The sequence below is a fragment of the Amphibalanus amphitrite genome, unplaced genomic scaffold, assembly GCF_019059575.1.
Source record: "Amphibalanus amphitrite isolate SeventyFive unplaced genomic scaffold, NRLGWU_Aamphi_draft 000476F_arrow, whole genome shotgun sequence".
Classification (NCBI taxonomy): Eukaryota; Metazoa; Arthropoda; class Thecostraca; order Balanomorpha; family Balanidae; genus Amphibalanus; species Amphibalanus amphitrite.
Window position 1 is genome coordinate 485,456 of NW_024881970.1, and position 13,045 is coordinate 498,500.

Sequence of the window (13,045 nt, forward strand, 5' to 3'; positions counted from 1 at the left end):
CCGCCGCGCCGCGCCGGTCTCTCTCCACACCGCCGCCCCGGGACAGGCCGGAGGCAGTGTCGGTCGGCCGACCGTCCCGGACGGCGCTCGTGCTGACCTCCCGTCGACGAGGTGCTGCTCCCCAGACGACAGACCTCGCCTGAGGCCGCATCCACCCCGAGACCGAGGCGACTGACTGAAAGGTAAGTCGGCTCATCGACTCTGCTCGAATGGGCAGGCAAGGTGTTCGCAAGAATATAGCAGATACGGCGAGAATGACGAGAATACGGCCACGGGCCATGTGTCATTTATTTTTATTGCATGTTTGTATAACTATTTCTGGTTCACCCGAACATCATAGAAATTTCATCGCTTCCAAAAGTCCTTGAGTATATCGATGGACCTTCCATTACTGCCATTCTGGTATCCTTTGGACACTTTTGCTGGACAGTTTCGAATCATCACTTTCAATGCTATCTCGTCAGGAGCCCAAATGATTGAATATTTTACTGATGGCTGTGAAGCTTCAGTCCTGCAATGGAGTATCGATTTGGGGAGACAGTTTTAGGCGCCGCTCTAACAATATTCGGAAATTGATCGTGTTAGATGAGAGCACTGTTCCGGTGGGTATTATGGGGAGCGGAAGGCGTTTGGACGACCGTTCACCACCCGCGCGTGAGTGGCCTGGCTCAACGGCACACCGATTGAACCGCAGTCGGAAACACAACATTTAATAGCAATGCTTCATAGACGGGTAGTGGCAGATACATTATACATCAGTCAACAAGAACGAGACTCTAATTGAATCTGTGTGTTTTACAAGTGTTGGATATTCACGACAAATTAAAATAGGATATACAAAATGCAATGAAATATAAAGTAACAAGAACAGAAAAAGAAAAAGGTTTAAGAAAAGATGATGCTTAAGAAATTCAAAACCCTGCACATAATTATAGTTAGTACCAGCTGCTGTATTCATAAAGAAATGCCTAAAACAATTTAAGCTCAACCGTTTTGTATCAGTTTCGTATTTGACCTGATACCGTTGCCGCTGTCCAAACGCGATAGGCTCAAGCTGCCACGACACCCCAGTCGAATCAGACAGATATCTTCACCTTACTTCACATCACACAACCCTGCGATGGTCTCAAAGAAACGAATGGACCTAATTAATGATAATAAAGAAACGAATGTTAACTCCGATCCGGAAGCACCCGTCCTGCACAGCTATCTCACTACTGACCACTGTCCAGGAACTCATTACCTTCCTGCTATACACCGATCCGACCTGACCAGGGCTCCATCAGTGGTCCTCTCACGCCCGACCAAACGGCCGGTATCAAATAAGCACAACCGACGTGTCTCACATTGTTCTATTTCTCCGCAGTGCCATCCGTTGTTGAGCTGTGAAGCCAGGCCGGTAATTATAAAATGGCCGAGTACGCGCGTCATCAGTTAGCTCTGGAAAGAGATGAAGCGGTTACTGTTAGCGCATTTCCCCTCGAAAATTTTCTTTTGGTCCTAAGTGTCAAGAGACACTAGACAACTACATGCCTACAAAACACCATTTCCTACTGCCAACCTATATAAACGAATCCCGTAATGGGATCTATCACGGTAGCATAAAACAGTCCAGTCGGTCAGTGAGCCATTGCATCAATGGAGCATAGTTTGTCAATGTGATATCTAGTCTGCAGGACATCACCGCGGCATCGATTGGCCGTTTCGTATCAGTTGACGCCCGGAATTGTCATCCTTTTGACGTATGCCGATAGGCTGTTGAAAATCAGCGAAACGGCGCTGCTGCCGGCCGGTCCGCGGCTCAGCTCAATAAATACCAATTTGTGGTAAACTGACTGTCCTAACTCACTTACACACCACTCGGAGGCCATTAACGGAGGTATTTGTGTTCAATAGGCTGTCGTCAGTCTGTTACTGTTGTACGGGGCCTGTCCATAAATAATATTTTTAGTTCACGTCTGCTTATTTGGTGCCGATTTCGATTGCGAATTTATTTGTCCGTTTGCGTTAATCATGATGTCTCCAGTACAAAAAAATAGTTGTTTAATTTAAAAGATGATATCCTTTTACATTAAATGTGATAAACATAGGTGTACAAAGTTACGCAGTTGCGTAACTAGATTGCGAAAGATGTGAATTTAAAAGCTTGACCCCAAGCTTGAACCATTTTAGAACCCATTCGAATCAAAATTGTTATTATTTTCAAAGCTTCCAGATCAATGGTGTGCTTTTCTTTCCATTTTGCAGTCTTATATACCAAGTTTTATCGGAAGTCTTCAAATTATCCTGAGTTAAGAAAAACTTTGGCACACAGGGCAACTAACCGTGGGTCAAAGTTCTGAAAACAAGCGTGGCATTGTGTAACTTGTCTGCAGGGTGGAAAACAAGACAAAGGGGTCAATCATGTGAGAAAAGCGATTCCAATGTTTGATAGATTTTCACACTTTGATTTAGGACAATGAAAAAGTTTACAGAGAAAATCGCTGCCACATGCGGAGAGCGCTCTAACCGTAAGCGATATTTAAAATCAGGCAATTGTGGGCCCGCATTAGCATGTCGCAACAGTTTTTTTATTAGTCGGTAATGAAAATAATGACTATGTGAAATATTGAATGCAATATCATTTTGCACATGCCATTACTGGGCATATTTTCCATGAAAATATTGTGCGTTCGGCCGAGCGAGCGCCGAACAGCCGCATCCATTCCGGCCGAGATCTCCGGTCGGGCCCTCTGTCATAAACTGTCGGCGGACCACCCGCGGAGGCGGAGTCGGGACACAATCAGCGGCCAGCACCGGGTGCTCAGTCCGTGTCGCCGCCCCTGTGCGTGACCCGGGTACAGAGCCCGAGGCGCTATGGGCTGTTTATCACGCACCGGCCGTGGGACCCGTGCACCTGCAGCGCTTAGCAACCGAAATAAGAAAGTGTCCTCCGAAGTGGATTATTCCGCTGCATCTGCGAACGGCGTGTGCTCACGCATGAGATTCCTTAAGCTCTCCGAGTAGCAGAGTGAATTTTAGAATGTTTCTCTCAGATTCCATGGAGTATCGCCCACCCAGGATTGATCACTGCACGATGGGCGCACATTTGGGCAGCGTCGAAACATTCCATCAACTGTTCCAGCCACATCTAGATCGCCAATATCTGCAGTCTTCCAATGAAATGGACGGTCGCAGCTGTCGCTGGTAAACAGCCCAATATTCTTCCGGCACGGACGCCACGCTGACATTGCCCAGTTCCGTGACATGTAAGCCTACCGAGAAGACCGAAAGTGTCTTGAAAACCTCCCGACCCCGTGCCTCCCTATGTGTCATCTGTCATGTCACAGGCCCCGGCTTCTCTGCAAAAATCCTTCTCACTCCTGCCGCTCACCCTGTGACCCGCCGCGACCCCTGATATCCCCCTGTGACCCCTCCAAGGCCCCTATCACCCCTGTGACCCGCCGCGACCCCCTGCCGTCATCCCCATCTCCGGGCTCCCTGATCAGACTGCCGCGGGAGCTGGCCAGACTCGGCGGCTCCCGACGACCGAGGCATCATCATCAGTCATTGGCCGGTGGCAAAAGCATCGATCATAAGACGGATGCTGCGTCCCGGCCGGCTCAAATCTGCTGGAGGTCACTCGGCCAGAGGAGTCAGAAGGCCGGTAGGGGGAGACGGAGAGACGGGAGAGAGGACACCCAGATACTTTACACTTTTTTACTGTTTTACTTACATTGCAGAAATTTTACCAGCGACTGCAAGAATCCTCGTCATCGAACTACTGTCCACTCTGATTGGGACTTTATTGGTTAACTCAGCTGGTTGTGTCGTCAAATAAAACGGAAAGTGACATCGGCTAAATTTCATATAATGATTCATAGTTCATATCAAAGTGGAACTAAAATCAAATCAATGAAACACAAACTCTAAGTTGAAATACCTGTCGAATAGTCGTGCTTGAACATTGAACAGAATCAGCTCCTTTGATTCTTTTATCAGCAGGAATTTGCACAGACTATTGTCGGTGTCACTTGACTGAATGTCGAATAAAATAAATGTATAAAAACTCAATCCTCTATCCATGACTAGCATGAAATATTCATTCCTTCACGAGCGACACGAAATACCTCCCCTCCAGTCCATTTTTGGCGCACTTCTCGACCCCAGCGTCTACCAATGTTCAGCTAACGCACCAGTGCATGACTGACTTACGACGCCATTCTTCTAATGCGTTGACCGTTTGGTCCGCCATTTAAAGTGCGATTCAGTTTACACCGCAGGAATCTACACATTTCTAAACCAAGTGCCGCGCGGCGCTTCCGCTAGCGCTGGCCCTTGGTGGAGCACCGCTAACCGTATCAGAAATGAAGACGATGCAGCAGCTCACTCGCGGTCATACTGCCGACGTGAATTTGGCGCCGGCCACTGACCTGTCAGCTCTCGACCGACATTTGTACAGCCGACTCGGCGACCTTTACGAGTCAGCTTTGCGACGTGGAACCCCTTTCCGCAAACCAATGCTCAACTTCTGGGCTCATGCTCTAGCGAAGAGGCACTGTGAGGGCGCCGCTTGCAGCCGAAATCTACAAAACATGAGCTGTAACCCGGCTATCGCACCGTTCTGGATGGCGCTCGGCACGACGTTGTTTTCGACGAGCACGTTTTTATCGTGGCCGCCATCACCGACTCGGTCGAACCGACAGCTGTCGTCAGCGCCCTGGGACCATTGGAGGAGTGTGGGGGGGGGGGGAGCTAAGGGTGTCACGGCTGGATCATTGGGGAAAGGACCACAGCGCTACATACTTGGTCCGCTCGGACACAGAAAGAAGCGAGTGAACTGATCCAACCCAGCATAGCTAGCATAGCTCGTACACGTAATGCGGAGCAAGGAAAAACAGTGCGGCTACTGCAGTCGTGCAACGTTTATAAGCGTGACCCAGAAACTTGCGGACAGAGAGCGTCAATTGATTGGCCAATGAGTTGTGATGGGAACCTTCTGCATTTCAATTAGAAAATTTACCTGCAAAAATCGCTACATCTCGGTGCTACATTTTGAAAATGGTAACGGGAGCATTACTAATGTTTTCTGCAAGATCGCGGTAAAGCTGACCTAACTGCCACCGTGCACCGCGAGATTAAGACCAACACTTCCATCCTTCAAGCTGCCGCTAAATCCAGACAACCCCAGGAACAATTGTTCTGAAATAGCTAGCCCAGACACGACTGATATCATTGTTTTCAGGAGAGTGGTTAGCTGTTTGCCACTCTGGCAAGCGTCATTTGTTCTTATTACTGACAACAAACAACATCGGAATCACACCCAGCGCTGAATTAAGAGCTCAGACCAGCTGAACACGGAAGGGGAAAAAGCGTACGATATTTCTCGAATTCTTGTTTCGTGCATTGTTTTAAAACATGTATCTTGCGCAGGGATTTATTTCTTTTTTTTCGAAAATTTGTTAAATTATTGGACCATTTTGCCCAGATTGGTTGCTTTTACGTTTAGGCAAACCGCTTGGCCTGTCACCAGTGAGAGGTAGCTCGGGCATGGCTCGGCCGAGGATCGCACAAATCCTAGCAGAAAGCGCAATCGCTAAAATAGCCCCCGTCAAGTTGCCCCAATTCGCGGCCAGCCATGCAAAACATAGCCCGGAGAAGGACTGCTCCGGTTGTTTTTCAATAGAAAAATGCGGTTACTCAAAGCAATGAAGTGGAATTTAGTAATGACTAATGAGTATGCCAACACTAATCATTGGTGACCGAATTCGTCAATCTATTCACATTCGTCTATTCAGCTGTAATGACCGACAAAATATGTGTAAAAGTTCGTCTCAATAGAGTCTGCTTACCCAAATCACTGGCTCACTAGAATGGAGGAGGCACCTCACTAGCTTCCACACACCACGACCGGTTACTCGCAACCATGGTTTTCCGAAGTACGGTGTTCTTGTACAGATTCAGTTGCATCGCTGCTTTACCACGATGCCTTCCAGAGTCCGGATGGAAACTGGACCGTGTCTGTGCTTTTCGAGTGGCAGGCTAGATGCAGTAATGCACACCATTGCCCATTTCGAGGCCCTGTAACGATGAAGTGTTCCATGTGAAACATCAACCATGAAGCGCAGCCGTTCACTATTATTGTGCTATCGATATTCAAGAGCGCTGTGTTCTAAGAACGAGAACTTGACATTTCACAGCGGAGGCATGTGCAGGAGCAGCCAGCAACTTCCAGCATTACATGAATTATCCGCGCCGAGAGCCAGGAGTTATGCCCAAGATGCATCACCAAATCAAAGGACATTATAATTGACATGGTGAAGCCTTGGGGAAGGTAGCGATCCAGCAGCTAATCATCATTTACCAAGCTATTTTCTATCATGCACTGAGCGCTTCAAGAATATCTAAGGCGACGGCTAAAACTTCATAATTACATTGCCAGTACCCTAAATGGTTTGGCGACTTCGCTGAATGGTGACGAAAAGATCAACGGGACAAGCGTCATTTCCCGACGGCGGCGGCCCGTTTGACATTTTAAGCTCACACAATAACTGACCCTGACCTGAGAGTACAGGGCGTGACCCGTGCCGGCCGGACGGCCGCTCCCGTCGCGCCTTTGATGCCGCCCATGGTAAGAGCTAAGTAACGTGGGGACGACAGCTTAATTTGCCGAGTGATTGAACACTGACCTCGCCGGACCCGCGGTGGGCACTGTTCGGTAGTCTGCTGCTGTCGGCCTCACGTGGACATTGGGAACTGCCGGCCGGGCGAAATGGGCAAATCGGTCATTCTAATAGGACAAGGAAATGTGCGTTATTGTAGATTTTGTACATTTGTCTGTCAGCACTTGCAGTTATTTTTGTTACTGTTATTAAACTATTTTTAATAAAACTACCCAAGATAATCATGTGAGGTTATGAAGGCGACATGGGCACTTGGAAACCGATGGAAAAGCTAATAGAACGTTTCATACCTTTTCTTTATATTGTTTACGCGCTTCATTTCAACATGGTGTGTCTGCGCGAACTCTGTGTTTGACATCAGAGCTCCACCCGCATCCAGCGACACTGGGGGTGAACTGCCGCTTAGCGCTGGTAGGCACGATGGAATTGTAAACACGTCTGACTGTAGGGGCTCAGACATCTCGGTGGATAGTAGGTGTCTAAAATCTGCAGTGGATGTCATAGCTCATTATGATTGTCATAGCTCGTTGGCGCGTGACGTAAATCATCGGTAGATGCCGTAATCATGTCTTGGGTGTTACCATTCGGTGGTGAATCAGAAAGTCATAACTTTACAGAAGGTGCCCAGAGACGAGTCTTACCGCGCCAAGGTAAATGTCATTTTCATAGCTGGACAGTCAGTGGTAGAGCTGATAGCCCAATGCATTCCATATCTCTGCACGATGGGTGTCGTCTCAGCCGCGCAGTGTGTGTCTCAGCTCGGCCGCGGCGATCTGGGCAGCCGCGCGCCTCGCTAATGATGTTTGGCCAACCGACTGGGAATCCGGCCCGCTGCCCCAGACGATGTTATTCCACCGGAGCTATTGTCCGTGGGACGCACTGATAGCTCCGGAAGCTTCACTGAACGCCGACTGTGGATGGCCTGTATCGGAAATTTTATACGGCGATGCCACTCTTCGGTAAGTTTCAAAACATCGAACAAAGTTCGCTGTATTTTTGCCCCGACAAATTAGCAACTCTTTGGGATAATAAGTATGCCTATTCCACTGCTCCGGTCAAGGCAACTCTCGACACGCTTGGCTTGACTTTGAGTTTGAACTCAGATGAGGCGGTCCTACAATATGCCAGGCTCAATACCTGTGATCTTGGAAACCGGCCCTCTCATCCAGCTAAGAGTAGCTATTCAGTCTTCGTCATAACATCATGTTTACACATCATAAGAGCATGCTACGTGCTTACGAATTTCGACATTTGGGCAGAGCTGCTGCAGTTCAAAGCATCTCGTAATGAGTTGCTAAATAGACCATGTCATAACGTACACTGCATTCAAACTACCAGCCTGGTTTGGGTTTGCATTGATATCTGATCAAGAGAAGCTTCCCGCGATCACCGGGAAATTTCATCAAGGCACCACCTGGCATCTGGTACCTCCCAACATACACCTCATTGACCTACAACTCCCCACCAAGAAAAGCTCGTGTCCTCAACAACTCTCCGCTCGTGTTATGCTTCTCGTGTTAACCCGCGGCTCACCCAATGTAAACGTACCCCCGCTACGTGACCGTAAGTTGAACAGCGCAGATTCACATAATGCCTTCGATCGGACATTACCCAGATTGCATGTGCAGTCTGCTCTGCCCGCAGTGGCAAAGTTGTTCAGACATATCGACCCGGAGCGCGGCACGTGAGAGGTGACCGAATCCTTTATTGTAGCGCCGGAGGGTGCCGGGCGGGGCTCGTCACGTCACGTGCAACAGGCGGGTGCAGCAGGAGCGGCCAGCACACCTGACTGGAGATAGCGTGACTAAGCCGACTGGAACGGACGCCGCATTCAGCAGCTACGGCATTTGATGCCGTGGAATAATGTCATGTGTTGGAGTGTGATGAATGATGTCATATTTTTATGTGCGGATCCAAATACAATGGGAAAGTTGGCACTGTGTGTCTTTTGAAGCCTCGGCTTCTTCATTTTTATTTGCTTCTTGAAAGTCATTCCAATGTCTTCTTCGTCTTTTGTCATAGAACTAGATTTTGGACTCTTTCAGCTCTTTCAGATCTGATGTTTGTATTTCCAATCGGACCATATATCTGAATATGCAGCGCACTTTTGCCTTTCTAGCCCGGCGTGTCCGGCTAGCTAGCTCGGTTCTAGAGCTGATAGTGGCGAACCATCCATTGCTTTCCTAACCGGCATATGGTCGGTTGTGTCGTTCCAGATCCCATGACCGCAGCGGCAGCATGACGGTCACCGGGCGGAACTCGGGCGCTCCGCCGCTGGTGCGGACACTGGTGCCGACAGCGGTGCTGGTGCTAATCATCACCAGCGGACTCATCAGCGCCGAGAGCAGCGAGCCGCGCGTGGTGCAGCTGCCGGGAAACGTGACTTTCGGCGGCCTGTTCCCGATGCACGAGCAGCGTAGCAGCGACGGCCAGGCCACCTGTGGCAAGATCAAGGAGGAGAAGGGCATCCAGCGTCTGGAGGCCATGCTCTGGGCCGTGGACGAGATCAACCGCGACCCGCGCCTGCTGCCGGGCATCGAGATCGGGGTGCGCATCCTGGATACGTGCAGCAGCGGCACGTACGCCCTGGAGCAGTCGATGGAGTTCGTCAGGAGCAATATGAACCAGGTGAGCGGCGAGATATTTAATGAGCGGGGTGAATCGTAGGAGGGGAGGGTCCGACGGGGTCCTACCGACATGGGGGAGGGGCTGGAGATCTATGCATCCGTATCATCGAAGAGACTGACATTTCCGAGAGTTGGACATAAAGTTACCTCAAACTATAGCTAAAAGTTTCCATTCAGGATTATGTAAGAGTTTAATAAGGCAGAGTATTTCATTTTTAGCGTCCAATAAACTTCTGAATACCATCAAGCGACCGAGGAGCCCTGCTGTGCGGCGGAAGTTCGGTCCCTAGTCGCGGTAGAGCTCAGATCATCAATTATGTTCAACGCTGATGAGATTAGAGCCATCTGTACTTGAGATTGTCTACAGGACCAGGGTGCATAATACAACAGCGCGCCAAAATCAAGGAAGCTGCAATACTCATACGAAACGCTTTGCAGCATTTGCCAAAATAATGTTATTTTGTATTAGTATAGGGCGAAATTAACGCTCATTCAATTGTTACATAAATCGTATGTGGCAGAAACAGAAAAAAGAAAAAAGAACATATTATTGCACATTTGATATGTAAGCCTCGTAATATGTGGTCCTCTGCCCCCCCCCCCGCCCACTTAAAAACGGAAGTAAGTATAAAAAATATTCCCTATCGCAATAAAAAATATACTTTTAGACTGTTACTCCTTCACATTTAGCATACATGCATCAATTAGAGCAAATAATGGGGCCGTTTTAACCGTAATTCAAAACAAATATCGCACTGACCACTAACCACACAGACCTGGGGTTAGGTAGCTGCTCCGACCGACCCGGCCCGGACCGGCCTGCACCGCGGCCGGCTGGAGGCGACTCCAGTCGATGGCTATTGCTTTTCGCCTCCCGTACAGCGGTCGTTCTTGCGCGCTTCATTCCGTGAAAAGTGGTGGTTACCGGCCTGGTACGGACATTTGGCCGGGAGGCTCGAGTCCAGGCAGCCAATCTGGCCTAAATTGATGCAGGCCCCAGAAAAGAGTGTCTGAAATTAATGCAATGTAATTAATGGTGGTCCTTGTAATATCTACATAGAAGGTATCCGAAGGGTTATGCATTCCCACGTATAACCTTGGATGTAATTCATTGAGTAGGAAAGTCTTATTTTGGGGGTTCTAGGACCCTTCTTTGGTTCATGTAGGTCCCTCATTCTTAACTTGCTCTAAGAGACTCGGACCTTTTCACTGTAATGCTCTTTATTTTTAGGTTGACTCCGCATTTATGTGAGTATTTTAGTGAGCTCGGCAGCATTAGACCGCCAACTTACCACGTTTCTCCATTAAATGCATGGGTCATGGTAGCGACCACTGGTCGGAGCCACTACCAAGAAGTGCTCTTAGCAGGCGCCGAACGAGCGTGCAAATTAAGCGGCTATTTCAGGAGAGGTCTGCCATAGGTGCGAGCGGCCAGTTTGCTCCAGTGACCAGCTATTGTACCTGACCCACACACCCATCTGGGTCTCTTTCTCACATTATATGCCGCTCCTTTCATCTCTCCAGCAGGTGGTGCATGGTGCGGTGAAATTCTCGAACCCATCACCAAACCGGAAGACTTTCGAATTATCGTTACCATGTCGCCCTTTTTAGTAAGGTAGCACCCGGCTGTTACACACCGCTGAAGCATCATGAGCAATTCATATTGAAAGCTGTTGTGAAAATGCTAATTGCTATCTCAACACTATTGCTATTAGAAGCATCGATGAAGATAGGAAAGGATCGCAGTTCGTTGGAGATAGGTTACGGATTGATTGCCATCCGCTGTGCCGATTTAGAATTGGTCACCAGGATGGCACCAGGACCACCCCCTGGCAGAGCCTGTGGCTGTTTGTCGACTGCGTTCTGATCAACAGCGCCGTCAGCCATATATAAACGACATGGGGGCGCTGGGTGACACGTTTACGCCAGGTGCGACCCCTAGCGCTGTTTGCTTAGTTATGCACAGCGGACGTATTCACAACTTCTAAAAACCACCTTCAATGGCGGCATTTGTCTATTCTAAACGGTGTATATGTTTTTACAAAAGTTTCAAGTTTATTTAGTGCTACAAAATATTAAAAGCAATCAAAGAGTGTAAAATCAGCTGACATATTGGTGTGCAAGTTATACTACTTTATTTGCTTTTTGATTATTCATGTCGTACTTTGAAGCGGCAAATACACTTATGTACTTTGAGTTTTAAAGATTAAAAATGTGCCACCTGATTTAAGCATGGCAGAAATATCGCTTTGGTCAACTCCATGCAAGCTTTCCGGGAATTGATATAAACGCCATATTTTATCTTTAAGTTAGTGCTTCGCAACCTAAGACCTAAGGAATGAAGCTTTCCGTGCATGCATCGTCTTGCTTTAGCGCTAGGCTAAATTTATTGGAGTTTTTTTCATCTTACTAAGCACCGTCAGTTTCCGAAGCCTTTCGATGCGAGCCAATTTACAGTAACGCCCACCGTTTTATCTTCTGTCAACGAGGCCGGCGATTTCATTTCTCTTCTTTTCAGTTTAACGACTTTCCTAACACGCTTTTGCGTCAACATCGCATGTTTTTATTTACTGAGGACCTAGGAAATACTACAGGGTGTTTCACTAAAAGTGTCAAAAAGTAAATGCCTATTAAAGATATATAAAATATGCAAATCACGTGGTTGCGCACGTGGCTTTGTTGCAAATTTTTGGACATTTATGCTTCGTCCATTTAAGATATATTTTACACTCATATGGAGCGAGGGCAGGAGGCCAAAGTTACTAGTCGTTTTTTCCTTATGCAGAACAAGAACACTGAACAGGTTATTTACACCGCAACAGGAGGGGTGAATTACACTTACATTTGGTGCCATCAGAAACATTGAAACCGTATGCCGACTTGTCAGGAAACGTTTTATTCTCTCACCTCGCTATACGTTCCAGATTATAAAAGATTCAAAGGGCTTCTTGAGAGGTTTAAAAGGGTTCCTTCGATGCCGGTCCCAGTCCAAAAAAGACGGGGTCCCCCACCTCCCGGCGGAAACCGTTGAAAAGGTCAGGGTCTTTTTGAGGGTCTTTGAAGATAACAAGAAGCTAATTTCAACATCAGAAATAGCCAAGGCCTTACAAGTTATCAAAAACAGCCACTATAATGGCTGTAACCACCAGGAACTGGCTGGATTAGAAGTTCCTGCGCCGAAAAATCAGCTGCCTCGCCGCCCGCCTCTGGCCAGCGCAAAGCCCCCATCTGTCACCGCTTTACTTCTGGTTTTGGTCAGTAGCTCTCGCAGAGCTGAGGAAGACTCAAGTCGCATCACTTCGGGAGCTGAAGAGCACCATTCAAGGTTTTGCCGACAGTCTGGACGCTGAAGATGAAAACGGGCTGTGAGGCACCTCCGGACTCGTGCCGAAACGGTGCATCAAAAGAAGGGGCGGATATGTGGAATAGGTTTGAGTGACGGTGCTATCGTTTTTATATATTCAAATGTCCAACAATTGCGGATGAAATGGTATGCAAATTTCCGTAGAAAACATTGTTATTATGTGCATTATGACCTTTTACTTTTTGACACTTTTAGTGAAACACCCTGTAGATTAGTTATTACCTATGCACCAGTGAGTAGGTAATATATTTCAATGCACAAATGCGAGCCTTTTAAGACTGGCTCATCGATTAGATAGCAAAACAAGGTTGAGGCCTGCTTTTAAGTCCGTTGAAGAAGACTATTATGTGCCAAATGGAACTATCATGTAGCTTTACCCACATTCGCCAAAC

At 47.9% G+C, this 13,045-nt stretch overlaps 1 protein-coding gene across 1 annotated transcript; it reads left to right on the forward strand.

The window, feature by feature from the left end:
- Positions 1 to 8,900: 8,900 nt before the first annotated feature.
- Positions 8,901 to 9,290, forward strand: LOC122392235 (metabotropic glutamate receptor 3-like; the record flags this gene model as incomplete). The annotated part of the gene is made up of 1 exon (XM_043386871.1): positions 8,901 to 9,290. A coding segment is annotated over exon 1 (390 nt), but the record flags the coding sequence as incomplete, so codon positions are not given.
- Between the last annotated feature and the right edge of the window lie 3,755 nt (positions 9,291 to 13,045).